General features: G+C 43.8%; 1 protein-coding gene across 5 annotated transcripts in view; it reads right to left on the reverse strand.

The window, feature by feature from the left end:
* Positions 1-26,835, reverse strand: part of PTPRT (protein tyrosine phosphatase receptor type T) — a 698,170-nt gene that overhangs the window by 45,281 nt on the left and 626,054 nt on the right. For 3 of the 5 annotated variants that reach the window (XM_039498531.1, XM_039498532.1, XM_039498530.1), the window contains 3 exons: positions 21,119-21,196; positions 20,868-20,915; positions 8,179-8,366 (listed from right to left, as the gene is read on the reverse strand). In XM_039498531.1, the coding sequence (XP_039354465.1) occupies positions 8,179-8,366; positions 20,868-20,915; positions 21,119-21,196 (314 nt within the window). The remainder of the gene's footprint in view (positions 1-8,178; positions 8,367-20,867; positions 20,916-21,118; positions 21,197-26,835) is intronic. The other 2 variants (XM_039498533.1, XM_039498528.1) reach the window with 2 other exon arrangements.

The following is a 26,835-nucleotide window of genomic DNA, read 5'->3' on the forward strand; positions in this document are numbered from 1 at the left end:
ACTGATGGTAGAAGTCCCGCCCCATCCTTACTGGGCATGCTCCAAGAGCTCTGGGAGTATAAAAGGAGGGAGCCCAGCTCAGTCTGGGCTGGCAGCCACAAGGGAAGGACCTGCGGCGGAGGGATAGCTCAGTCGTTTGAGCATTGGCCTGCTAAACCCAGGGTTGTGAGTTCAATCCTTGAGGGGGCCATTTAGGGATCTGGGGCAAAAATCTATCTGGGGGTTGGACTAGATGACCTCCTGAGGTCCCTTCCAACCCTGATATTCTATGATTCTATGACCTGACTGGGAAGCTCCTGCGGAGGACCAGCCACTGCCGGCAGAGGCACTGGGATCTAAAGCCTCTTCAGGCTGGCTTGAAGCCCTACCACAGGAGGAACCCGGGGAGGCGACTGACCTGGAGTCCCGTAGGGAACCTAGAGACTCGTGGGAGACCTCAACACTCAAGCCAGTAGGAAGCGACCTGGGGTGGGGGCGGATGATGGACTGGTACCTTGCCATGGCAAGCCTCAACATGTTTTGGCAGGACCCTCCACGCTGAGGCGGGGCAAGGTCCTACACCATGGTTAGGGCCAGAGGCTGGGACCCAGTGGAGTGGGAGAGCCTCTGGCCACTAGGCCATACTGCTCTGTAACCAGGGGCGGTTCTAGGGACTCTGGCCACTAGGCCACATTGCCTGGTAAGCAGAGGCACAAACTCTCACAGAAGTGCAAAAGTAACAGGCACAAATTAAACTGCATCCACAAAAGGGATGAAATTCTACCCTAGAAGTTTTATTTATATAACAAGAATTTCCGCACTGCTGAGATGAGACAGGATTTCTGTTAATGGTGCAATATAAAAAACTTGTAACTAGTTTTCATTCTGCTAGTTTGAAAATCAAAATAATTTTATTATTTAAAGCAGGGTAGATAAAAGTCATGATTAAAAAAAATCAAAATGATTGTTCAAATTTAAATCAGATGTTTTATTTATGTGTGGCTAGCTCTTTACTTTTTCCTCATTTTATGATCAAGAGTGACTATTCTGCACTTGTTTATTTAGTTAAGTGCTTTCTGGTCGTTTGTAGAATTTCAGTGTTCACAAGATCTGGGTCTTAATTTTCAATGCTCTTTTCCTACAGAAGTTTTTGTAAAATATAAATAAGATTCCTACCAGTTAGGAAACAAACAGTATTTATAATTTATTATATAATTTATAGATAACAAAAGGATTCTATTCCCTCAGATGTACATGGAATTTGTAGCTGGAAGTAAGGACTGTGAACCGAGTGAGCGGTGAACAGAGAAGCCATCAGAGAGAGTTTGCCTGGGAGTTTGCCTGCAGTGGGGAGTTCCCACAGAGTTTTTGCCTTTCAGGCTTCTGTGAGCAGTAAATACAACATCTGAAGAGGCTCTTAGAAGGAAGACAATATGGATAGTGAGCGATCATCTGTTGTGACCTGCACAGGATGTGCCATGTTTGTCTTTCTTCGTCTGTATGAAGTGCAAGCTGGTCTTCATATTGGAAGAGAAGGTTAAAGGACTAGAGACCCAAGTATCAACCCTGTGGTGCATCAGAGAAAATGAAGACTTTCTGGATAGAAGTCAGCATTTGGTACTGCAGGCACAGCATACTAAAGAATCAGAGAGGGCAGTGCAGAACGGGGAAGAAAATTGGCAGCATGTGACCTCCAGAAGAAGAAAGAGAAGAACCCATGTATCCCCAATGCGGACAGAGGTAAGAAACCATTTTCAGGCCCTCTGCACAAGTACTACAGCAGAGAATGGTTTGGAAGAGTCATCTGAGGGAAGAGATAAGGAGGAGACCCCATCGACCAGAAGGCATGGGATGCATTGTCCTAGGGATGGCGGTTCCACGACCACCACTCCCAAGAGGAGGAGACAGGTGATGGTGGTCAGGGACTCCCTTGTAAGGGGGACGGTGTCATCCATCTGCCGTCCAGACCTGGAAACTCGAGAAACATGCTGCTTGCGTGGAGCTAGAATTCAGGATGTGACGGAATGTCTGCCGAGACTGATCAAGCCCTTGGACCCCTACCCCTTCTTACTTTTCCATGTGGGCACCAATGATACTTCATGTGGGCACCAAGAATGACCTTGGGCGGGTCACTGCAGATTACGTAGCTCTGGGAAGAAGGATAAAGGAGTTTGAGGCGCAAGTCTCATTCTCGTCCATCTTCCCTGTTGAAGGAAAAGGCTCAGGTAGGGACCATTAAACTGTGGAGGTAAATGCGTGGTTGCGCAGGTGGTGTCGGAAAGAGGGATTTGGAGTCTTCAGCCATGGAATGCTGTTCCAGGAAGAAGGTTTGCTAGGAAGAGATGGGATCCACCTAATGAAGAGAGGGAAGAGCATCTTTGCAGGTAGGTTTGCTAACCTAGTGAGGAGGGCTTTAAACTAGGTTCGCCGGGGGATGGAGACCTAAGCCCGGAGGTAAGTGGGGAAGTGGAATACCAGGAGGAAACACAAGAAGAAGGATGTAACAGGGGAGGCCTCCTCATTCCTACTGAGAAAGTAGGGCAGTCGGCTAGTTATCTTAGGTGCCTGTACACGAATGCAAGAAGCCTGGGAAACAAGCAGGGAGAACTCGAAGTCCTGGCACAGTCAAGGATCTATGATGTGACTGGAATAACAGAGACTTGGTGGGGTAACTCACATGCCTGGAGCACTGTCATGGATGGGTATAAACTGTTCAGGAAGGACAGACAGGGGCAGGGCCACCCGGGGGGGGGCAAGTGGGGCAAAACGAGAGTTTTTCGGGGGCCCTGAAGCGGGGTCCTTCACTCGCTCCGGGGCCCCCGAAAACTCTTGCAGGGTCCGGGCCCACGGAGCTTCTTCTGCTCTCGGTCTTCGCCGGTGGGGGCTCCTTCTGCTCCGGGGAGGAAGAACCCCCCGCCGCCGAATTACCGCTGAAGCAGGACCCGCCGCCAAAGTGCAGCCGGGTTTTCGGCAGTAATTCAGTGGCGGGGGGTCCTTCCGCTCCGGGTCCCACTTCGGCAGTAATTTTTGGAGAGTGTCAAGGACAACTTTCTGGTGCAGGTGCTGGAGGAACCAACTAGGGGCCGTGCTCCTTTTGGCCTGCTGGTCACAAACAGGGAAGAATTGGTAGGGGATGGAAACCTGGGCAGCAGTGACCATGAAATGGTCGAGTTCAGGATCCTGACACAAGGAAGAAAGGAGAGCAGCAGAATACGGACCCTGGACTTCAGAAAAGCAGACTTTGACTCCCTCAAGGAACTGATGGGCAGGATCCCCAGGGAGGCTAATATGAGGGGGAAAGGAGTCCAGGAGAGCTGGCTGTATTTTAAAGAAGCCTTACTGAGGGAGCAGGAACAAACCATCCTGATGTGCACAAAGAATAGCAAATATGGCAGGCGACCAGCTTGGCTTAACAGAGAAATCTTCAGTGAGCTTAAACACAAAAAGGAAGCTTACAAGAAGTGGAAACCTGGAGAGATGAGTCGGGAGGAGTATAAAAATATTTCTAGAGCATGCAGGGGTGTAATCAGGAAGGCCAAAGCACAATTGGAGCTGCAGCTAGCAAGGCATGTGAAGGGTAACAAAAAGGGTTTCTACAGATATGTTAGCAACAAAAAGAAGGTCAGGGAAAGTGTGGGACCCTTACTGAATAGGGGAGGCAACCTAGTGACAGATGATGTGGAAAAAGCTGAAGTACTCAATGCTTTTTTTCCCCCCAATCTTCACAGACAAGGTCAGCTCCCAGACTGCTGCACTGGGCAACACAGTATGGTGAGGAGATGCGCAGCCCTCAGTGGTGGAAGAAGAGGTTCAGGACTATTTAGAAAAGTTGGACATACACAAGTTCATGGGGCTGGTTGTAATGCATCCAAGAGTGCTGAGGGAGCTGGCTAATGTGATTGCAGAGCCATTATCTTTGAAAATTCGTGGAGGTCTCAGACAACTGGAAAAAGGCAAATATAGTGCCCATCTTTTAAAAAGGAGGAGAATCTGGGGAACTACAGACCAGTCAGCCTCACCTCAGTCCCTGGAAAAATAATGGAGCAGGTCCTCAAGGAATCCATTTGAAGCACTTGGAGGAGAGGAAGGTGATCAGAAGCAGTCATGGATTTACCTGATTGCCTTCTATGATGAGATAACTGGTTCTGTGGATATGGGGAAAGTGGTGGACGTGATATACCTTGACTTTAGCAAAGCTTTTGATAAGGTCTCCCACAGTATTCTTGCCAGCAAGTTAAAGTAGTGTGGATTGGATGAATGGACTATAAGGTGGATAGAAAACTGGCTAAATTGTCAGGCTCAACAGGTAGTGGTCAATGGCTCAATGTCTAGTTGGCAGCCAGTATCAAGTGGAGTGCCCAGGGGTTGGTCCTGGGGCCGGTTTTGTTCAACATCTTTATCAATGATCTGGATGATGGGATTAATTGCACCCTCAGCAAATTCATGGATGACACTAAGCTGGTGGAGAGGTAGATAAGATGGAGGGTAGAGATAGGGTCCAGAATGACCTAGACAAATTGGAGGATTGGGCCAAAAGAAATCTGATGAGGTTCAACAAGGACAAGTGCAGAATCCTGCACTTAGGACAGAAGAATCCCATGCACTGCTACAGACTAGGGACTGAATGGCAAGGCAGCAGTTCTGCAGAAAAGGACCTGGGGATTACAGTGGACGAGGAGCTGGATATGAGTCAACAGTGTGCCCTTGTTGTCAAGAAGGCTAATGGCATATTGGGCTGCATTAGTAGGCGTGCTGCCAGCAGAACGAGGGAAGTGATTGTTCTCATCTATGTGGCACAGGTGAGGCCACATCTGGAGTACTCCGTCCAGTTTTGGGCCCCAAGTACAGAAAGACTGCGAACAAATTGGAGAGAGTCCAGCAGAGGGCAATGAAAATGTTTAGGGGGCTGGAGCACATGACTTATCAGGAGAGGCTGAGGGAACTGGGCTTATTTAGTCTGCAGAAGAGAAGAGTGAGGGGGGATTTGATAGCAGTCTTCATTCACCTGAAGGGGGGGAGGGTTCAAAAGAGGATGGAGATAGGCTGTTCTCAGTGGTGGCAGATGACAGAACAAGGAGCAATGGTCTCAAGTTGCAGTGGGGGAAATCTAGGTTGGATATTAGGAAAAACTATTTCACTAGGAGGGTGGTGAAGCACTGGAATGGGTTACCTAGGGAGTGGTGAAATCTCCATCCTTAGAGGTTTTTAAAGCCTGGCTTGACAAAGCCCTGGCGGCTGGGATGATTTAGTTGGGGCTGGTCCTTCTTTGAGCAGGGGGTTGGACTAGATGACCTCCTAAGGTCTCTTCCAACCCTGATCTTCTATGATTTTATGAATGGGATAAAAGCCAGACTTCACACTCAATAATAGGCAGCGAGAAGTCCATCCTGAAATGCCTTAAGTACCAGCCACAAAATTCAAAATAAATAAAATACCCCAGTAGTGCAGCATGGGTATGCAGTAAGCTATTCACTTCTGGGGAGCTGTATCAATGTTGTCCTCAACCACAAATGAAAATGAATTTGGCCATCTGTCTTCCTCACCTTCCACACTGGCAGTCTTTGCTCATAGGAAGCTTAGACTAGGATCGGGGTGATGCAAGTTAGAACTAAAGGGTACTGAAGGTTGAATGAGTGACATTTAAACATGCCATGCCCACATTGTGCCTCATTCTGATCAATGTTATCAATCCCTGTTGTTAGTGTCACATTTTATTTATATATATATATACATATATATATATATATATATTAAATAACAACAGCACTCGTGAAGGGCCAGGTCAAACACTGAGCCAAAATGCACCTGCTCCTTGTTTGCTGACAAATCCCTGCATTCAAAGTGTAAACCGAGTGCTCACACAACACCAAATGCGCACACAGATCCTGCTTTCTGCACACCTAACAGGCATGTACGTTTTAGCAGCGCACTTGGCTTAAAACTTTGCCATTATTACAAACTTATGGGGGAGAGAGGTACTTCTAAAATAAATCTGTGATTCAATTTCCCAGCAGTAGCATGGGGAGAAAATTTGCAGAGATAAGAGACTGCCATGGATGAGGGATGATCCTGGCTCAAACAGATGTTTCATAATAGTAAAATTATTTGATATCACATCACTAAATAGATTGTAATTTATGAGACCTGATGGCAAAGTAAGGTAGAAAATCAGCTCTTTAAAGGAGAAATGTATTTGTAGGTGACACAGGTACTAAACTATATAATATATAAAAACACAATATATGGAAGAGGCATAAAACAGAGGTCTAGCCCATTTGTGATTAAAGATCTTGGAGTGCTTTTTGCAAAATAAAGTTGTTAGCCTTCTGTTCAGCCAAATTCCAATTTGGGACAATATATTCTGTCAATTTGAAATAATCCTTAGTAGCTTCAATAGGATATGGTCACCCTCCCTAACTTTGTAGTGTTTGTGGTGGTAGCTGTGGCTGCATTTTGGCAGTGAGTGAAGCATTCCTTACATACTGTGTACTGAAAGCCAAATTCTTCTGTCTAACAGATCAAGTAAATCTAGATGACTTCAGAGCAGTTGTGCCCCTTTAATCCAGAGCAGGATTTTGCATGCGATTTGTGAACCTGCAGAATACCCAGTGGTATCTCTTGGAGTGAAATGGATTATGGAAATCTACAGTATATTGTTATCATTATATATACACATGGCTAGCACTTTCTGGGGAGAGGCCTATCTCGTGGAGCTGGAGTTGCATTAATATTTTTTATGCTAATGGGTTATTTTGAGAATTACCAACCCCAGTGCCAAGAGCCACGTGCACTCTAGACACTGTTTATTTTCTCTTTTAGCATCAAGACCTAATTCTTTGGAGCATCTGCAGGAGAGTGACGTGCAAACTTGATTACTGTTCATGGGGGCAAGGGGTTGCTTGAGTAGATCCCCTTTGGACCTATAAGAGAATTGACCCCATTGTTTCAATATTAAGCAAAGCCCATCGATTAATTGTCAACCTAGCATACAGGATAGTGGAGATGCTAGTTATTGAGCCCTATCTGCTCTCTGCCGTCCTATAGTAACTAGAAACATTCACCCTTATGAGTCTATAATGTCGTCAGATCAAAACAGGGCTATTTGGCTTGCACAGAAAGGTAATTTCCATACTCTTTTTATAACAATATAAGCCAGCACAAGTGCTACATGCCCAATGCACTCTTACTCACAGTATTTAAAAATAAACTGCTTTCATTAAGTTGCACATTTCTCACAGCTGCTGTTATTTATGAATCATTTTAAAGAAGCTGCAACATATCACCTTATGGCCACCCCACAAAGCTTATTTCACTCATTACCATTACAGCTTGCCAGAACTGAATTTCATTGATTGATTGTGCTGGTTCCTTCTCTTCCTCATTCCTACCCCTCTCCATATAGGTGCTGCATAGTTCTCTTTCATATCCTCCTTGGTCTCTTGTTATCTTTCTTTCTACCATCTTTTTCTCTGATGTTCTCTAATTCTCACCACCCTGTTGGGTTTTTTGCCCTCTTTTTAATAACTAGCTTCTTATCTCTCACTTCTGAGCCAGAGGTTCTAGCACAATGGAAAAGCCAGTAATTCTTTAAAGGTATCTCTTGCTTTGAGTTTACTGTTCCACATGCAGCTCGTGAATTTGTGCTTTAATTTGATCAATTGCTACAAAGCATTTGGGACTGCAATGGAGTAGAAATCAAAAGAAAAAGCTTACTTCGCTTATCCAGACTTGGCTTGCATTACTTTAGTTATACTACACCAAAGATAATGGGAGAAGGGAACTCTGATTCTTTCCCTGTTTCACCTGTTCAGTCTCTGCTATACCCACTCTTTTGGGGAAAGGGTAGCCTTGGACTCTAAATTATAATCCACACTCACGAAGGAATGGATCCAATGGTCTTGTAACTGTTCTCCATCTCCTCTTACAATGCTAGAATGCTGTTACATGGACCTACGAAGCAGACAGCCCCCAGTAATCACTGTCACTACAGGAGATGTGGGCTTGGAGCCACTACGGAAGGTAAAGGAATATGGTTATAATCCTAGCCACAGAAACGCAAAAAGGGGGACATGATCACAGTTAATTCAATTAATAAAAAAAGCCTCTTAAAACGATCATTCTCTACTCCTGAGCCTCCATCCTGACTTGAGAGTTGCTGCAACGTCTCTATTTACTTCTGTGAACAAATGTTCCTCTCACCTCATATTCCTCTTTAAATCCATAGCCTTGTCCTCGTTTCATCTGGGTGATGTGCTGTAGCAAGTCGGCCACTCGGATGGCTGGTTGGAACTGCCCCCTGGGGTAGGACATTTCCACTGGCTCACAGCTCCTGTACGGATGGGTCTGGATGGTCAGAGTTGGCTGGGTCATCTCCCCGTGGCTGCTCTCTGTTTTAAAGACAGAGAGACAAAACAAGCTTTTACCTATCCATTATTTCTGGTCTCATTCCTGTGCTGTTTGTCCCCGTCCCCCCCGCATCCCCCCAAAAGTCAGTGCAGGTAAAATAAAGAAGAGAAGCAAGTGCAAAACCACACATGCCCAAACCATCCAGAAAGACTAAGGCACGCTCAAATATTTGTAGTGTAATCAGTCAGTGAGGCAATCAGAAGGAGACAGGAACAGATGTGGATAGCCAAACAGGCACAACAGTGACAGAAGTAAATGGCATATCTCAAGAAATAATGCATGTTACAATCATGAAATCTGCATGGCAACTCCACTGGAATGATATACTTCTGTTCACAAAGCATGACTGTCCTGCACATATGAAAGAACAAGGTTTTCAAAAGTGACTAGTGATTTTTGGGTGCTCAACCATAGCTAGGACTGATTTTCAGAGAGTGAGGGCTCAGCATCTCAAGTTGGGCACCCAGAAATTTGGAAACCCAAAATTGTCAGTCACTTATGAAGTAAAGTTTAGGCCTAACGTATATATTTCAGTTTAAGAAATGTAATGTCATCTGAAAGAACAACAAAACTGCACAGAAATATGGCTACCTTGCACTTATATTTCAGAAATGTAAATGTATCAGAAAAAAATGTACCTTTTCAAAAGATACGGATTTAGAAAACATCTCCAGCACTAGGTGAATGAAGACTGTAGCTTCATATATTCAGGCAGAACCCTAACTGTATGGCACAATACTCCTAATAGACAACAGAACAGAAAGCACTTCTAGCAACACATGATCACCAACCAGGATTCTTCTATTTAACTACAAAAGCTCTGCTTAGATGCAATATCTAGTTGCTAGTTCTGGTTTCTTTCCAAATGAGCCAACTTAATTCAAGCATTTGATCAAGTGAGTCTTTGTCTTGGCACTTCGTTAGGGATCTCCTAGGGCTCTTAATGCTCATTGCATTAGTTACTAACCACTAGCACCACATTCACATATCCAATATATAGCTTCTTCTATCCAGAATGACCCAAAGTGACTGGAGATTGTATACAAAGCGATTACTTGCTCACTATTGGAAAGGGCTAGAAACTAGAAGCTATTACTTGTCAGCAGCGCTACTACAGTCTTTTAAGGGGGGCAAAGAGAACAAACTAATCCAGCTAAAACTTGAGGGTAATTTTAGGGAAATGGACTATAACTGCTCAAGCTGAATTTTGGCTATAGCAGCAGGGTGAACACTCCTCCTCTTGCAGAAAACACTATGGAGTTTTGACTTATCCAATTATCAGAGATGTTGACCACCTTCCACTCATTCTGAAATCTACCGGAGTTACAGGTGATCGGCATCTCTTCCACCAACTCACTGGTGTTAAGTTATTTTTCAAAATCCAGGCTTCAGTAAAGCAACATGCATGAGACACACACAAATAAATATGAATTTGGCTTTAGCAAAACCACCCACACATATAACAGCAATAAATGGGGAATTTAAGGAAGAGTAACATCTAAGCATTTCTACAGTAATTCTAATACTGTTACTAATTACAATGTGAGAACTCTGATCAGAGGGAATTTCAAGGCTTATTAATTCTCCTAGTTGGCTTTGTTTCCCCAATGCATCTTTCCTTACCTATTCCCTATTAATGTCCCATAATGGAGAGGAGACTATTTTTATGACAGGCCATTTTCGACAGACATACTATGCTTAATTTTCCATTATTAGGTTTAATACAAACCCAATTTCACAACTGGCTTCTCTGAGGAGCCTACAAGTAATGCTACATTTTTATCAGCCCCAATTAGAAAACATTATGATGTCCCTCTTTCAGAGGCAGCCTTAAAACTAATGTGCAGTTCTATTAATAATTTTTACCCACTTCTCTTTTAAATCACCTCCTCCACACTGGGCCACCAATGTGCTGAAGTCTTAAACTAGAGGTTTCTGTGATGTGGACAACTACATTACAAGGTGTTTGTCTCAACTGAAATGCATTTCCCAAGGGCTTGTCTAGCTGGAGAGTTAGTGAGCACCAAGTAGGGGTGTAAATCTACAGCTTACCAGAGTGCCATGCACTAATTAGCCATGTGGACCCCGCTACTGGACACAGGAAGTTCCCTAGCACACTGCGATATACTCCTAGCATCAGGCAATGATGAGCTTTCCATGCTCACTCAGAACAAGCTGTGGGAACTAACTAGGGTGAAGACGGCCTAACTTGGGTTTTCTGTGCCTGCAGTACTTTGAGTGGATTCCATGTCCACCACTGGGAGGAGAAGCTGACCTGGTTATTTGTGTGAATTTAGAATGGTCCATGGCTGCATCCACAGACATTTTGTTTCGTACCAAGCGGGGGAAAAAAAAAAAGAACTTGAATCTTCTTCATGCACACGAATTGCTGTGTATGAGGTGAGTCGAATGTTCAGATGTTCTGCTAATAATGCCTTATGAAACATATTGTTCCCTCTCTGTCTAATCACCCCTTGAGTCTGAGCCTAAGCATGGTTAATGAAGCACTCAAGCAAGGCACTACACCATCTCTCAAGATGTGCTGTTTGCAGCAATTTTATAAACAATTCAATATGCCCTGGAATGGAGGAGAGGTAGCAAGCAAACTCTCATCTCTAACTAGGGCAATCAACCCAAAGGGTCTTCAAAGCGCATTTTAGACAGGCTTTTCCTTTTCCTGGAGGTTGCAGAAATAAAACGTGCTGCATTGCTTATGGCACCGTAATTACGAGAAAAAAGCAACAAAAATAACATTCGCTCTGCAAATTCACACTTCTGATTGTCATTGTTACACTTAACATGGGCTGTAGCAATTTGTCACCATGCCCCTAAGACAGACTGCTCTCAACTCCCACAGAAATCAGTGGGACTGTAGGGTGTTCAGCACCTCACAAGCTCAGAATCCAGTCTGAGTCACTTACTAGTGCTTTATGTGACTCCCCACAAGAACAATGGACCAACATAAAGGAGAATTTGGGGGAAGATGTTTATGAATTCACTATGACACTGTCATCTGGGGAGTAGCAGAGTATAACTTGCCTACGTGAGCTGGAGTATCAGTGAATTCCAGCTCTATGCGGTTCAAACTAAAGTTATTGCAACAGGATATTATGTGATGAAAATCCCTCTACCAATGAAACGCAAGATAGAAGTATCTTCCAGTGTCTGATGAGTAATCCCAAAGGCAGGAAATTATTGCCTGATTGTTACTAAAATACTTACTGTAGCATACTTTTGTTGCTATATAACTAAACAAACAAAATACATAAATAATTGTCATCCTCATGACAGCTGGTAAATTCTCTGGCAGATGTCATGTACATTATAGGAAGCACCTGAAAAATTAGCTCCCCAACCCTACAAGCTGCTCAGCATGAGCAAATCCCTGAACAAGTATTCCAGTAGGGCTACAGGCAGAAGCCTGTCCACCCAGAACCGTTTATAGCATAGAAACCTCAGATTCCTCTTTTTCAAATGTTAACTTGGTTCACAACTTAGTTTTGTTACTGTGAGATAACACATAGAGGAAGAACATACACACGGAGGGTGTCTGCAGACAAGAAAACCTAACTAAGCTTCAAATGACTCCAGCCTTACTGCACTAATGTGTGTCCTGAGTACACAGAGAAGTTTGCTTAGAATCTTTTCCTTTAATATCCACCAGCTCTTTCTGCTTCTGAAATGATAGGCTACATAAATGCAATCATCTCTATTTATATTTTTTTCTCTTAATGTTGGCAAGTGGGTAACGCGATAAGACTTCCGTTGCACAAAATAAATTAGATTTTGAGTGGGGTTTGTGATGGATTTAATTACACACATATACAATCTCTGTCTACTAGAGTTAGGGTTGTCAATTACTTGACATCTCTTAAGGACTGGTGTGGCATGGCTAATATCTCTCTGCATTATGCTACTGATACGGTGGCACTTAGTAAAATTAGCTCACTTTTTTATGTGCATAGGCTTTATTATATGACAAATACCCAACTCGAAGGTGATGCGCGATATGCATGGTGCTATGACAAACATGAGTAAAAATTATCATTTGACTAATGATATAGATTTAGCCAAACTGGGCACATTAATTAAAGATGAGCCAACTGGAAGCATGATTTCCTAGCCATGTTAGAGGCAGTCTGGAGAGTGCATCCTTCATTCATCTTTCTTTTGTGGGAAAGACAATGAGCAGCAGCTCATGCGTTAGCCATGCTGGCTCATGATGGATAAAAAACAAGGCTGCAGAAAATCAATTCCCCTTGGTCTTAAAAACACCACTGCCACATTCTGGCAAACATTTAATACTGCATATACTAACCTTGACTGAAGTTTTTGAGCATTTCCTTTCCCAGCTTCACTAACAAATGGGATATGTGCTTAAATAAGGAGGGAGAATGCACTGCTACAGTGGACTTGGACCTGGGACTCTTCAGTTCAAGCCCCAGCTCTGCCACTGATTAACTACATGGCCCTGACCAGCTCAGTATTTCTGTGCCTTGTGTAAAACGAGGCTGAACGCTGAGAACCTCAGAATACCATACACACCTGCATCTCCCCATGCCCAACTGTCTGATATTTCCAAGGAAAACTTTGCCCCCACCTTGGATTGCCTCATTAGCCACTGAAGCAGGAAGTCTTCTGCACTGACTGCATGTGGCCATGTAGTCAGTCTCACAGGAATGTCATCAGAGAGTCTCATCAAGCAACAACCTTCAACCTCCTAACGCAGGTTATTTCACAGCTGCTTATTCCACTGCAAGTGACATTTACTAAATTGGGCTGCTGCTGGGAAGCCACAAAGAGTATGTGAGCCACCAATTTTTAAACCTCTAATGGCTTAAAAATATAAAAAATAACCCATCCTTCAGATTAAGAAGTCAATGATGATGCAGCTCACTAATGAAACAATATCATCATAATCTTCACCTTTAAGCTGCTCAGAGATATACTGTAGATAAACCCAGGGCATGTGTGTAATTGCACAGCACCAACCAAGAAATGCAAAAATCTAGGGCAAATTTCTCCACGTATTTAAATACAGGCCAGATTGTGTGTGGTTTCTGCATAAGTGCACGGAGGAAAGAAAGGTGCAAGGAAACTTTCGCTGTCTTGTTCCCCATGTGCAGGGACAAGGCGGAGTTAAAGTTCCTGTGCTCCCCTGAGGGCTGCGGTTGCTTCGGGCTAGCACCCTCTCGGGTGCAGTGTGGACAAGAGCAGGGGGAATTGGAGCCATGGCCAAAGTTCATTCTACACACTAGGAATGGCAGCTAGCTAGGTGCAACGGGAACAACATGCTGCACCCCTCCACCTCCATTCACTGGGGAATGCTGGGAGATAGCAGCAATTCGCAATGCCTTCCAAAATAGCCCCTGACACAATACAGTTCTAAATCAGCCCTGATCAGGGCTGCGCCTTCGTGTTCCAAGCTGGGCCATAATGAAACAGCCAGGACACAGGCCTCTCCCGCCTCTCTTGCTTTCAGCTAAGTATTAAATTTCCCAGCACAGACACTTGCAAGCATAGTGCCTGAATCCAGGGATGTTTCATACCAGAAAGTTAAGCAGCTAAAGAAATGCATTATAAAAGTATTAATCAAGCAAAGGGTGGGATGGAAGCCAACAAAACCCATCCCGTGTGTCTTTCTATCAACAAATCATGTCACAACTGAGTCTGGTGAGTCATCTAGTATTCCAAACACTGCACATTTATTAGCAGAAGGCGTAACAGATGGGAACAAATATGCCAAGCTGCAGGTAGCACCGTGTGATGGATATTGGTTTCTGAGGTGGCTGATGCTCTTTCTCCCATATTTTACATAAACCAGTTTTACCATCAAACTGTTTTGCAGATGCAGCTTTGTCCAGTGTCTGGACAATGGGATTGGAAAGTCAGGAAAATACAGTTACTTACCTTATAGTAAGTGTAGTTCTTTGACATGGTGTCATCAGTGTTCATCTCACTCCAGGTATGCATGCTCCACTGGATTCCCCGCCCCCTACACCCATAGAATCATAAAATATCAGGGTTGGAAGGGACCTCAGGAGGTCATCTAGTCCAACCCCCTGCTCAAAGCAGGACCAATCCCCAACTAAATCATCCTAACCAGGGCTTTGTCAAGCCTCACCTTAAAAACCTCTTTTGAGTAACAGTGTCCATTAGGGCCGCACATGTGCCCTGTCCTCTTTAAGCTCTCAGACAAGGGCATGAAGGGCAGGACTGCCATGACACTCCTTCAGTTCCCTTGCAACTCAAAGCCCAAACAGCAGAGATGGAGGGTAGGTTGTGGGATCCTCACTGACTATAACTTCTCGAAGAACCAAGGTTACTGTAGGATAAGTAACCATACTTTGAGTATGGATCCCACTCTAGGTGACTGGCAAACAGTATCGTCCCCGGAAGGTGGGAGTGAGGTGGTTCAGCTATATCCGTCAAATGGAGATTGAAGTACTGCTCTTCCAAACTTGGCATCCATGTCAAGTGCACAGTTTCACAAAGCTCAGTGGAGTGCTCCATGTGGCTGCCTTACTAATCTCAGAGATAGGTATAGATATGAAGCAGTCCAAAGACGTTTTCTGAACCCTACCGGAGTGTGCTTTCATATTTGGGGGTACAGGTTTGCTAGCCAATTTATAGCAAGTGGAAATGAATTGTGTAATCCACTGAGATTCTCTGGGATGAGACAGATTGGCCCTTTGATGTCAGAAATGGCCATGAAGAGGTAGGGAGAAAATCTGAAAGGTTTGGTCCTGTTGATGTAATAAACCAGGGCCCTGGACAACATCCATAGTACAAAGTTTTGTTTCTTTTGGCAACATATGGGGCTTCAGAAAGAAGACTACTAAGGTGACAGACTGATTCAGGTGGAATTCTGAGACCACTTTAGGGACGAATTTAGGGTGTCGTTAATTCACCACTTTATCCCTGTGGAAGGATGTATATGATGGTCCAACCATGCGAGCTTGTGGTTCTCTTGACTCTTCATGATGGCTACAGGAAAGACCATCTTGATGGTGAGATTATAACAGAAGCATTCCAACAACGCTTTCAATGAAGGCTCCTTAAACAACAGGAGAACCACATTAAGGTCCCATATGAGAGTAGGGTCTTTGGCTGCAGTGGAATTACAGAGAAGGCCCTTGAATAATCTTGATACTGCAAGGTGTAAAAAGGCTGTATGTGACCATATTGGAGCATGGCATGCGGATATTACAGCCAGATGGACCTTAAGGGTAACCCCGATGCTACAGGAGCAGCATGTAATCCAGAATTTTTGGTATTGGGATCTCAACTGGGTTCACAAAGTTTTGCATTGCCCAAATGGATTTTTTTTTCCACTTCAAGGAGTAAGTCTTCCTGGTGGAGGGTTTCCAATGCTATAGAAGGATCTGATAGACTTGTAGGGATCAATCTCTGTTGGGCTTGCTCATAGTAAATATCCAGGCTGTCAGACGTAACAACTGAGGGTCCTGGTGCAATATCTGACCCTGGTTTTGTGAGAGCATGTCTGGACTGGTGTGAAGGCATATGGAGAGCTGGCTGGATACCTGGAGGTGATCCAACAGCCAAAATTGCCTCTGCTATTAAGAGGCTATTTTGTTCTGTCTAATATTGGATATGATCCTGGGGATCGGGGGATTGCGTAGAAGACACAGAGTAGTCCTCAAGACCAACAAAACACAAAGGTGTCCAGACGGGAGCTGAGCCTCACACTTTCCCTGGAACAGAAGTCCTTGCACTGGCATTGTCCAGCCCGGCGAACAGGTCTACGGTGGGAGTTCCCCACCAGCAGAATATTGGTTCTAGAATGGATTTCCACAATGACCACTTGTGGCTGGTTATCACATTCCTGCTTAGGAAGTCTATCGGGTAATTGTTGACCCTTGGTAGGTGCAGAGTTATTGGAATGACTCAATGCTGATGGCACCATTCCCAGAAATCGATTGCCTCCATGCAGAGAGGGAATGATTGAGTGCCTCCCTGCTTGTCTATATAGTGCTTTGCTGATGCGTTGACAATCAAGATCTTCATTGTGACATTTTAAAGATGGGTAAGAATGCCATGCAAGCCAGTCTGATGGCTCTCAGTACCGAGATGTTCATATGTAATTATAGATTGTCCTGAGATCATAAACCTTGCATTTGCAAGTGGCTCCACCCTGCCCCGATGTGTCTGTGACCAGTGTTGTTGTTAGGGAAGAGACTGAGAAGGGTAACCCTTTCATTACATTCAGTGGAAAGCCATCTGTCTGATGTTATAATAGACAATGCCTGATGGTATGGCATGAGGCAGCTTCCCAAGGTCATGCTCTGTGGAAAGGTTTCTATACAGCTGTCCACCATCCCATCAAATTTGCTGATGGGTCATCCCAGAAGGTGGAGGGGGATCAATGCCCTTTGTTTTACCCAGGGCATTTCCTGGCCAGGTACCTCCATTTGTCCATGGTACCCTGTGGTGCGCAGTCTCTGATGACGCAATGTCTGAGGGTGGTATGCCCTTCGATAGGGTGGAAGAATGTATATCCCCAGAAAGCACTGGGCTGCTTTGGAATATTTCCATGCATGTAGGGCCCTACCAGTCCATTCACTGAACTGCTTTGACCCCTCGAAGGGCAAGTCTTCAATCCTGGCTCATACTTTAGGAGGGATACCTGAAGCTTGGCGCCATGATGCTCTACAAATGTCCACTACAGTGGTCATAGACTTGGCCTTGGTGTCAGAGGCCTCCATCACTGCCTGTAGATGGCTATGAGCTGGTCTTTTATAATGTGTTTCAGCTCCTCTGTTTTTGTGAAGGTGTTTGGCCAAGAAGGATGTCACCCTATTCCATATCAAAAAGTCATATTTTGCCAGCAATGCCTGACAGCTGGCCACTCTCAATTGGAGCGAGGCTGATGAGTATGCCTGTCATCCAGATGGATCATAGCCTTTGGGATCTTTGTCCTTCAGCATGTTTTTGGTGGGTCTTGACTCCCTGAGCAGTTGAGACCGCCAGGGAGTCAGGGTTGGGAGTCAAGGTAATCAAAACTGGAAGTGTTCCCTGGTACCAGGTTTTGGCACATTTAGCTATTGCTGGAATAGTGTCTGGCATTTGCCATGAGGTTCTTGCTGGGTCTAGGATGACTCATTTATAAGGAGCAGGGCAGCCCTTTTCAGCCTACTGCATCCAACTTGTGAGATGTCAAATTTGGGGATGTTGATGGCTTCTGTGCCATTTGCTCTACAGACAATTTGAGGTCAAATATCCTGGCTCCAATACCATTTCCACACACTGCTTCAGAAGATGGAGGTACAGCGTTGCATCTCTCAAGTTGCAGGTTCTTGCAGAGAAGGAGAGGCAGATCGAGCAACTGCTTGGGACATGAGACTCTCCCAAGAAGAATAGGCATTTGCTGCGCCTGTCTTTCAGTGCAATTAGCTCATCACAGGATGTAGAAGGCTTGAAGTCTGTAGGGTTTGAGTGCACCATTCTAACAACTTGTATAGGGGGAGCTATACAGAGGGGTTTGCAAGCAGTTTTTAGTTTGACAAACATCAGAACAGACCTGCCTAGGAAGAATAAATGAACGAAGGTAGTTCAGAGGTATCTCAGAGAAGTGGAATAAGCTTTTGGGAAATTTAGCCAAAGCAATCATATAGCAGACTGGACACTCACTAGCTTCCTTCTTGCTGCAATGGGCAGTAAGAGGGAACTGTGAGAGGGTCATGGTCACCCCACCTTTTGTGCCCTCATAGAGGAGCATGAGGTAGCACAGGGTGCATGCATGGGCCTGACACTGCTATTCAAAAATATCTGGTCTCATGTGCCTGGGGCACATACACACCTACTGTGGCATACCACACTGACACACTTGAAGAACTGCTCCTGGGTTGTGATTCTGGTTTTGTCCGCGACTCACCAGGCAGCCTTGAGCAAGTTGCTAAAGGCTTTCTTTTCAGAGGGGTTGACTACCTGTGGCTCTTAACTTCAGCTGGAACTGTGGGTGCAAAGCATCTCTAAAAATCAATTTGATTCTTAATAATTATTATTGCTTTTCTCTAAATGTTGGGATTTTGAAAGCCTTTGTTGTTTTTTTCCTGTGGGAAGTCTGGATCAAGTCATATATAATCTTCCCTTTAGCCTCAAATTAAGAAGTGTGCAGTTCGCACAGCGATTTAGCTGTCCTAACAAGACCACTGTGCTCACTACCCAGAATACAGGTGTGAAAACAGCTCCAGCAAAATAGGGGCCTCTGTTCTGACAGATGCGAAATGCAGAGCTGAGGGTGGACAGCACCTCCCAGTATACTGCAGCAATAGGCCTTGCGTTGTGTAGGGAGTACAGCTGTGATATGAATCCACATTTAGATCTCTCTTTTTTGGGAAACTAAGAAATACAACCCTACTGGAAAATGGACACATTCTCCCCCTGGAAAAAGAACCCTCTCTTCCCAAAGTCAGTATTGTGACAGATTGCATGAGAAATGTACGTACTGCAACAGTCTCTTCCAGCCTCTCTTTGTTCCTTTGCTGTTACCGTGTAATACAGGGCACTCATGTGCTTGTGTGTCATTTTTTCCTGGTCTAATTACTGGGCTGCTACCTGCTCAGGGTAACGTTTAAGAAAGCTGCAGTAGATTACTGTGTCTGGAAGGGAAAAGTTACTGCAGATAATCCAAAATGACAGGTCTGATAAATACCACTGGGTAGATTCTGATCTTCCACATATCTGTTTTCTAATTCATAGCAGGGGAATTGCCTTTTTCAAATTCCACACACAGTAAGTACAGGCGTCCTCAAGGGAGATCCAAAACCGGTAGGCTATTACTACTGTTGTATTCAAGGGTACACCTGTAATAAGTTTCTGAATAGCTCTTTCTCCTTTAGCCAGCTTAAAAGTTTATTCTGCCCATTCTGCTGTCTCTTTGTTAATGTGATGGGGCAGCATATTCTTTTTAAAACTCCAAATAATGAAAGTTTCAGAGTTGGATACCTGAAGCTAGACTACTTAGGGCTGGTCCACACTAAGAAGAGGGGTCGAACTAGGGTACGCAAATTCAGCTACGTGAATAGCGTAGCTGAATTCGAAGTACCCTAATTCGAACTACTCACCCGTCCAGACGCCGCGGAATCGAAGTCCGCGGCTCCAAGGTCGACTCCGCCACCGCCTTTTGCAGTGCTGGAGTACCGGAGTCGACCGCAGCGCTTCCGGAGTTCGAACTATCGCGTCCAGATTAGACGCGATAGTTCGAACTCCGAGAAGTCGAACTCACCGCGTCGACCCGCTCGTAAGTGTAGACTAGCCCTTAGATTGGTATTTAGGCACCTAAATAAAAGTGACTTGATTTTCAGAGGTGCTGAGCACTGACAATTTCTATTAAAGTCAAAAGGAGTCATGGCACACTCAACTACTCTGACCTTTACAAGTTCACTTTTATTCAGGTGCTGAAACAGGGGATTTGAAAGGTAATATCTAACAACCAATTGTGAAAACTTTGGCCTATAGAGTCTCCTTTCATAAAATAAAATTACCATTATGCATTTTCCCTTGGCTTTAACTCAGTGCAAACTCTCTTAACATAGGCAAAATTCTCCTCTGTGATCTGCACTTTCTACTGCATATTCAGTACTCGTTTTGTACCAAATTCACATTGACATTAATCTCAGTTTTCTTCAGGTTTATGTATAGCACCGTGGTATCCAAGTGTTGATCAATGGGAGTTTTGTGCATGACAGACAGAGTAGGGTAATGTATTACAAGTGGAGAAGTTTTTTCCTTGCTTTTACAGTTCTCAATGTACTCAGTATGAAAGTCTCCCTTTCCCAAGCTCAGCCCCTGATTTCTGCATGGAACCTGTTGCACTCATAACTGATTGCATCCAAAGAAGCAGGCTCCAACCAATTTTGAATATGCAAACACTCATTTACGCACACAAGCTGGGGATCTCAGATCTGATCTTCACATACAAAGCATGTGTGTGTCAGCTTTGCAGACACAATCACTTACATGAGCCAAAATGGTTTCCAAAATTGGAGAATGGATGGAAATTTGGCCCATCATGTCACACCCTACACATAAAAGAGGCACCTGACACCCCTCAGGTTCTCAAATTTTGTCTTTTATTCTCCTTTTACTAAGGAAGATAGTGCAATTTTTTTTCCTGATCAATTTTGTCCACTTTCCAAGATTTCACTAATTTTAATGTTTGTGTGCATTTTGAATGGAACTGAAATATACAATGATTTGGGCCTACTTTTTATTTAAGCATCCACATCATGTTATTCCAGCATAATGGCAAACAGCAGCTCTAAGGGGAAGTCACATTTCTGTTTTGGTTGTAGGACTACACTTAACCTTAGAGTTGCTTCAGTTTCCGCAATAACAAAATGGTGGTCAATCCAAAGGAGGGTTGTACTATTGGAGCTTAAACCATTTGGCAGTGTCCCTTAGAGTCATTTTCAGATGCTATAAATGTTTTCCCTCCACTGGAGTACAGTGCACCATACCTGTCGTCTTACCTAGCAGCGCAGTCGATGGAACAGTGTCTGATGATACTTTGAGATGGAATTCCGGTCACCCACACGACACGGATCAATGGAAATCAACAGAAGATCAACGAGGAAAACAAATTTAAAAAATGAAAACAAGGTTAGCCGTATCCAACATTCAGAAGACTCAGTCCATATGTCATATCGGGAAATGTAAAAAAAACAAACAAAGAAAACTAGAAAAATAAAATAAAATCTGGCACTAGTACCTGAGTAGTAGGAATTCAACAAAGATTTGCTCTGAAGGGTTTTGCTTTGGACAGAAAATGAACAAGGAGAGGATGATGCTAGGTAGGAAAGACACAAGGAAAAGACTTTAGAAACATATATATTTAGAGAGACAGAACAGGGAGAAAGTTCCTCAAAGAACATGGCAATATTGAATACATAGGGCTTATCAAAATTAAATCAGTTGTTCACCTGAGCACACATATTAACTTTATTTCACTACTATAATACTACAGGCCCCAAACATTGAAGTACTGCTATTGTAACGTATAAGATTTGGGAACACTGTAGACTACTATTCTTTTTTTTTTTTTTTTAATAAGAGTTGTATTTGTTGTTACACAAGAAATAAATTTGTTTTTGTTTCAAAGAGATGGATTCCTAAAAACAACTCCCAGAAATACAAGCCACCCAAAGTTGAGTGGACTACAAATAGTAAAATAAGCCTGCTCACTAAATGTGATATATACATTACTTATAAACTAAGACACGAAGATACAATTTGAAGGCAATCTTTCTGTAGAAGAATGGAGGGGTGGGTAGCTTCTACATGAGACATTTTGGAAAGAGATGAACTCTCTCCAGGAGTAGAACAGGGCAGGAAAGCTAGGGGCTGCTGGTTTAGCATCAGATCCCTAAAGTGGCACCTCGGCTTGGTGGCAAAAGAGGCAGCCACCCTAAGTGCGCATCTTACAGAGTACGTGCTTTTGGGACTAAGCCTAGGAAGCGTGCACACTGTATCACACATGCCTGCTGCATATCTAATAGCACACAAATGGTGTTAGCTGCAGCTGGAGGATGGGCTCCCTGGAGATGACAAGTGGCGCCTATCTTCTCTCACTCAAGGGACGAGTTTCTCTGGGCAAGGATCAACAGATCATTTCCTTGCTAATCAAAACAGATCAAGGAAAGGGGCAGGGATCAGCATTCATGTGGCACACTCACTTTTTAGACAGTCAATTTATGGAGCTGGCTTATACATGGGTCAGTTTAAATGTGAATATTTATGGCAACCAATCATTTCTAAGGGCATTTTTTTTGTAATCCTCTGTCATTTATTCCTATAGTGACAAATAATGACTTCCTTTTCACTGTGATGGGAAACAAATACTAAATCTTAGTACATCAAAAAGATGCCAATAGATTAAATAGAAATAACTATTCCATAATACAATAAAAGTAGATAAAATTCAATATGCATCAAAGTAAATTTCAGATGCAATTTCTAAATCTCCAGAGTAAACATTACTGACAAATTTATAAACACTCATCAAAATTTTTCCATGGGGTGAATATAAGTATTCACTAGCCTAGAGAATTTCAAGTGGAATTTGTAGAATTGCCTACTAAACAGATTACATCGCCTAGTGAAAGCGCCTGCAGTTTTCTCAATATAACACTTTTCTGTTGCTGTGTTGTTCATCAACATCTGCAGCTTATAACACACCAGCTGACATAATGGGGGGGGGGGGGTAAGTGAACTGTCTCACACATTGGTCTCCTGAAGTTCTTCACCAGCTACCTTTAGGATATGATGCATGACTCTTTTTTTGGACTCCTACCCCTGCTGTCTGGCTGTTGTATTTTGCTATCCCTATTCATCCTCATATGTTAACTGGGAAGCATCCACTTCTACGGAAGGGAAACTGAGGTGTAGAAAGTTTATGTGACTTTCTTAAGATCATGCAGCAAGTCAGTAGCAAACTGGGGAGTGGAACTCAAGTTTTCTAAGATCCAAGAGCCTATGTAAAATCATTGGATCACACTGCCTTTGCATTAGTTCAGCATAAGGTACTTACATATCTACGGATAGAAGCCTAATAAATATTTAAGTACATTTAACAAAAACATTTACTCATTTATGTTCAGTGAAACAGAGCACAGTGGCAAGAAGGGGAGGTTAATTCTTTTGGGCGTGGAGGGAGGAAACAAACAACAAAAGGCCAGATTTTCAAAACTCTTTTTCAATGGAAGATCTGCAGGGAACACTTGGGTATTGGCACAAATCAGTCAAGCAGTCGCTTGCATAACCAGAGAGTTATGTGCACAATTATCCAACCAGAGGGGTTTTACAGGCACAACTGATATGTACATATTTCACGAAGCTCATCCAGATGAGTTTCAACCCAATGCAGAGGGCCAGCACAAAAGCATATGCACCAGCTAAATCCTGTTAAGCCCTCCAAGGTGGTGTGTGGACCTTGTACTGGATCATTACACGGGGATCAATTTAATAGCCAGTTTAGAGATGTTTGAAAATCTTGTCCCAAAAAATGACATGGATTTTGCAGAGAATGTTCAGAATAATTAAAAGGCAGCTGATATTGTGGCCTAATCAAACTTGCCAGCACCCCTTCACTCTGGGTAGTCTTCTGTCTCCACGATGGTTTCCATGAATACACAGCTTTATTTATTTATTTTAAATAATTTCCATTTTCCTGTAAGTCACTGCGTTATGTGTAGCAGGATGCACCCAACTGGAAGTAGAAGTTGCATATGGGCACAGATAAGAATTAAATTTTGATGTCGTAGTCTACTTTGATTGACAGTATGTCTCAAGTTCCCTTGGATCTGCTTCCTTATAAGTTCACAAAGAAAAAACACAAGTGAGGTGTAAGCAGAGAATAAGCATGTCTGACTAGACCCGGGATGAAAGATAGTCCTTAACATCCTCTGAGGCACTTACCTATATGCTTCTTTCATGGCCTTGCTCTTGCTATTAGACAGGATAATTTTATGACCACACCAGAAATCATTAACACAAGTCAGGGTTCCACTGTGCTCCCCCATCCTGCTCATTGCTTCTGACTTTGTACTTCTACATGTTCCTTATGGGTGATGTATAGGTTTCAAAACCTGGATATTCAACTGAATGCCACTTTGCTCCCTAAATTAGATGCTTGAATAGTTAAACAAACCTTAACAAACTGTCGGCCTTCACACAAATATCTCATTTTTTAGTCATCTAGTCCCTGGATGTCAAGGCTAAGCTGGTTGCCCTGGTGATGTGGCATTTACCTCTGGACCAGCCCTGCATAATCTATGATACTGTGACATTCCTTCATTGTAGTGTCAGAAAAGTGGTGCCTTTGTGAAGGATGTATTATTAGTATATCATTGTTCAGATGATGTGCTGCCTGCCCTGTCACATTGATGGGACTGCCAGACTACATGAGATACCCTCTCAGTAATAACCCAGTGTGCATCTTGTTGGACACTTCACAGATGCTAGGGGATAATTTTAGCTCCCACCATGTCTGTTCTTCCTTGTCACTTCTTTTCAGCAGCACCCCTGCACTGAGCTGATACCTTGTGCTGTGTTTCACAGAGGAAAATGGCACTTTCAGGATGATCTTTCATAGTAAGGAGCAGTCTCAAATATAAACAGATTCAATCAGTTCCTTTTCCTGGGATTAGCATAAAACTTTCCTTTACACATTTGGGCAATAAATAGAAGATGAATGGCCTGAATCACCTCTGTATTATTCCAATATAAACCTGGAACAGCTGGAATAATACTACAGTCCGTCTAGCCTGTTGTATTTTTTCTTTCAACTAAGTTTTATTTATGCTCTTCTATGGGGCTGAGTAAACAGGTCAGTTCTCTAAGTCCTTACCTAGTTAAGCCTCCCATTAATTTCAACAGGAGTTACGCCTGCAAAAGGGCTGTATGGTTAAGCAACAACACTAAAAGGAGTAAGCAATCTAATAATAGCCCATCTTCTGCTGCTCTTTCAGCAGATCCTGCACTGCCTCTTCCAGCCCTTATTGAAACAGAAATATTCTTGATAACAAGGGTACATAAAACATCCCTGTCCAAGGGCAAAACTCAGCCCTGTCCAGACGGCCACCACCTGTCACGTGGAGCTGACCTGTTTCCTCGCTCTTGGACCATGTGCTACTAACCACTGCATAGGGCTTGTGTTGGCCCTCTGCACAGGGCTGTTTCACCCCAAGAAGATATATACTTAAGGAAATGCACTTTCTCGCTCATGTATGAAACCGACACTTTAAAGGGAAAACCCACTTTTATAAGTATCATCTGGGAGCTTTAAAAACACTTGTATCTAGAGCACTGAGACTTGGTGTTGGGAGATATGCATTTCTACAGAATGATGGAAGATGAGCCCAAGAAATTAAGTTACACCAAATATACCTTTTGCTGAGGAGTGCGGCTATGTTCGGCTAAATCAGGTGGCACCACCTCGAATACAAACTTGCATTCAAAAAGTAAGTAAACACTTTGCTGCTGTGTGAAATGCCATGGCTGCTAAGGAAAATGCATCAGGATGTGTTGTGACAATCCACTGTGATTTCTATGTAATGGCAAAGGAGTGTGGAGCACAGATGTTGTAGTGAAGGCACAGTTGACTAAGTTACAGTGTTGTATCAGTTTAGTAGCTGACACGTCCAGTGGGTTACTATCCTGCCATTGCATAGGGATGGATTTAATCTAACAAGACTTTTTTCTTTGTGATCAAAAGAATATTAAGGACCAGGTTTAAACTCACAAAAGCAAAAGCAAAGTTCAGGCGGACACTTGGGGCTAAAGGTAGGAGGAGAAAAGAGCAGAAGCACTTGCCTAGCTGTCTCCACCATTCTCCAAATCTGCAAAACCCCACATTTGCAGACACAGATGGGACAATTGCAAACCTAACTACCCATTTACATGCTCAATTACTGGAACTGTGCATAGAAATGTTCTTCCTCTCAGAGGCAGTAGGTGAAGGAACATATTGGTGAGTGAACCAGGGGCTGAGGAGCGTCATTTAAAGTGGGAGGGCCACATGGGGGAGGGTGGGTCCTGCCCTCAGGGGTGTGACATGGGGGGTGTCAGCTCTTGCCCTCAGGGTTGGTTGGGTGCTGTGCTGTCCCCATGGCTTGGGAGGCCCCATCCCCGGGAAGGGGTCAGGTGTTGCCTCAGTTGCCTCTCCAGTTGCCTTGGAAAGCAAGACTGCCCTGCACTCACCCTACAGCAGCTCCTGTCCTGTGGAGCTGGCCTGTCTTCTCACTCTGGCCTATCAGCTGTTGCCTCAGTGTGCAGGTGAGGCCTCCCCCAACAATACCTTGTCCTGTCTCACACCTTCCTGTTGCTGCTAGATCACCTGCCTCCACCTGGGCTGTGGCAGGCCAAAAAATGGTTGGGTCCAAGCCAGGGCCCAGGTTGGCCTGGCTCCACAGTCTATGGGGTGGCAGATTTTGTATCCTCCTTGGCAAATCAAGTCCCCTACCTTCCATTTTGAACATACACTGTTGGGCAGGGCTTCTCTAAACAAGCTGGGTGGCTACCTACCATAAAGCATTAGTAGCCACTTCTGTTTGTGTTAGGCAAAAGGGGAAAAAAGAAAAATGTCTTCAGGGGGCATGAGAGAGGGGGTACAAAAGACTGCAGCTCTCAAACCTCAGACAATGTTTTGAAACCTATTAGTCCTATTAGGAAGAATAGCAATGTAATCCTATTTGTGCTACTTCAAAATTAGCATGATTTAGTACAGGCTTCTACAGGTGTCTTTAAGTATTAACTTCTACTAAGCCAATTTTTGAAAGGAGGATTTTTTTCCTCATCCATGTTATCCGAGCCAGAACCATAAATTACCTACTTTAGCATGGGCACTCAACTACACAGGACACAATTTGCCTCTATCAACGAGCCAGGATGCCTCAGCATCCCAGACTTGGCAAAGAAGAGTGTTGAGAG

The sequence above is a fragment of the Mauremys reevesii genome, linkage group 13, assembly GCF_016161935.1.
Source record: "Mauremys reevesii isolate NIE-2019 linkage group 13, ASM1616193v1, whole genome shotgun sequence".
In the NCBI taxonomy this organism is placed as follows: domain Eukaryota; kingdom Metazoa; phylum Chordata; order Testudines; family Geoemydidae; genus Mauremys; species Mauremys reevesii.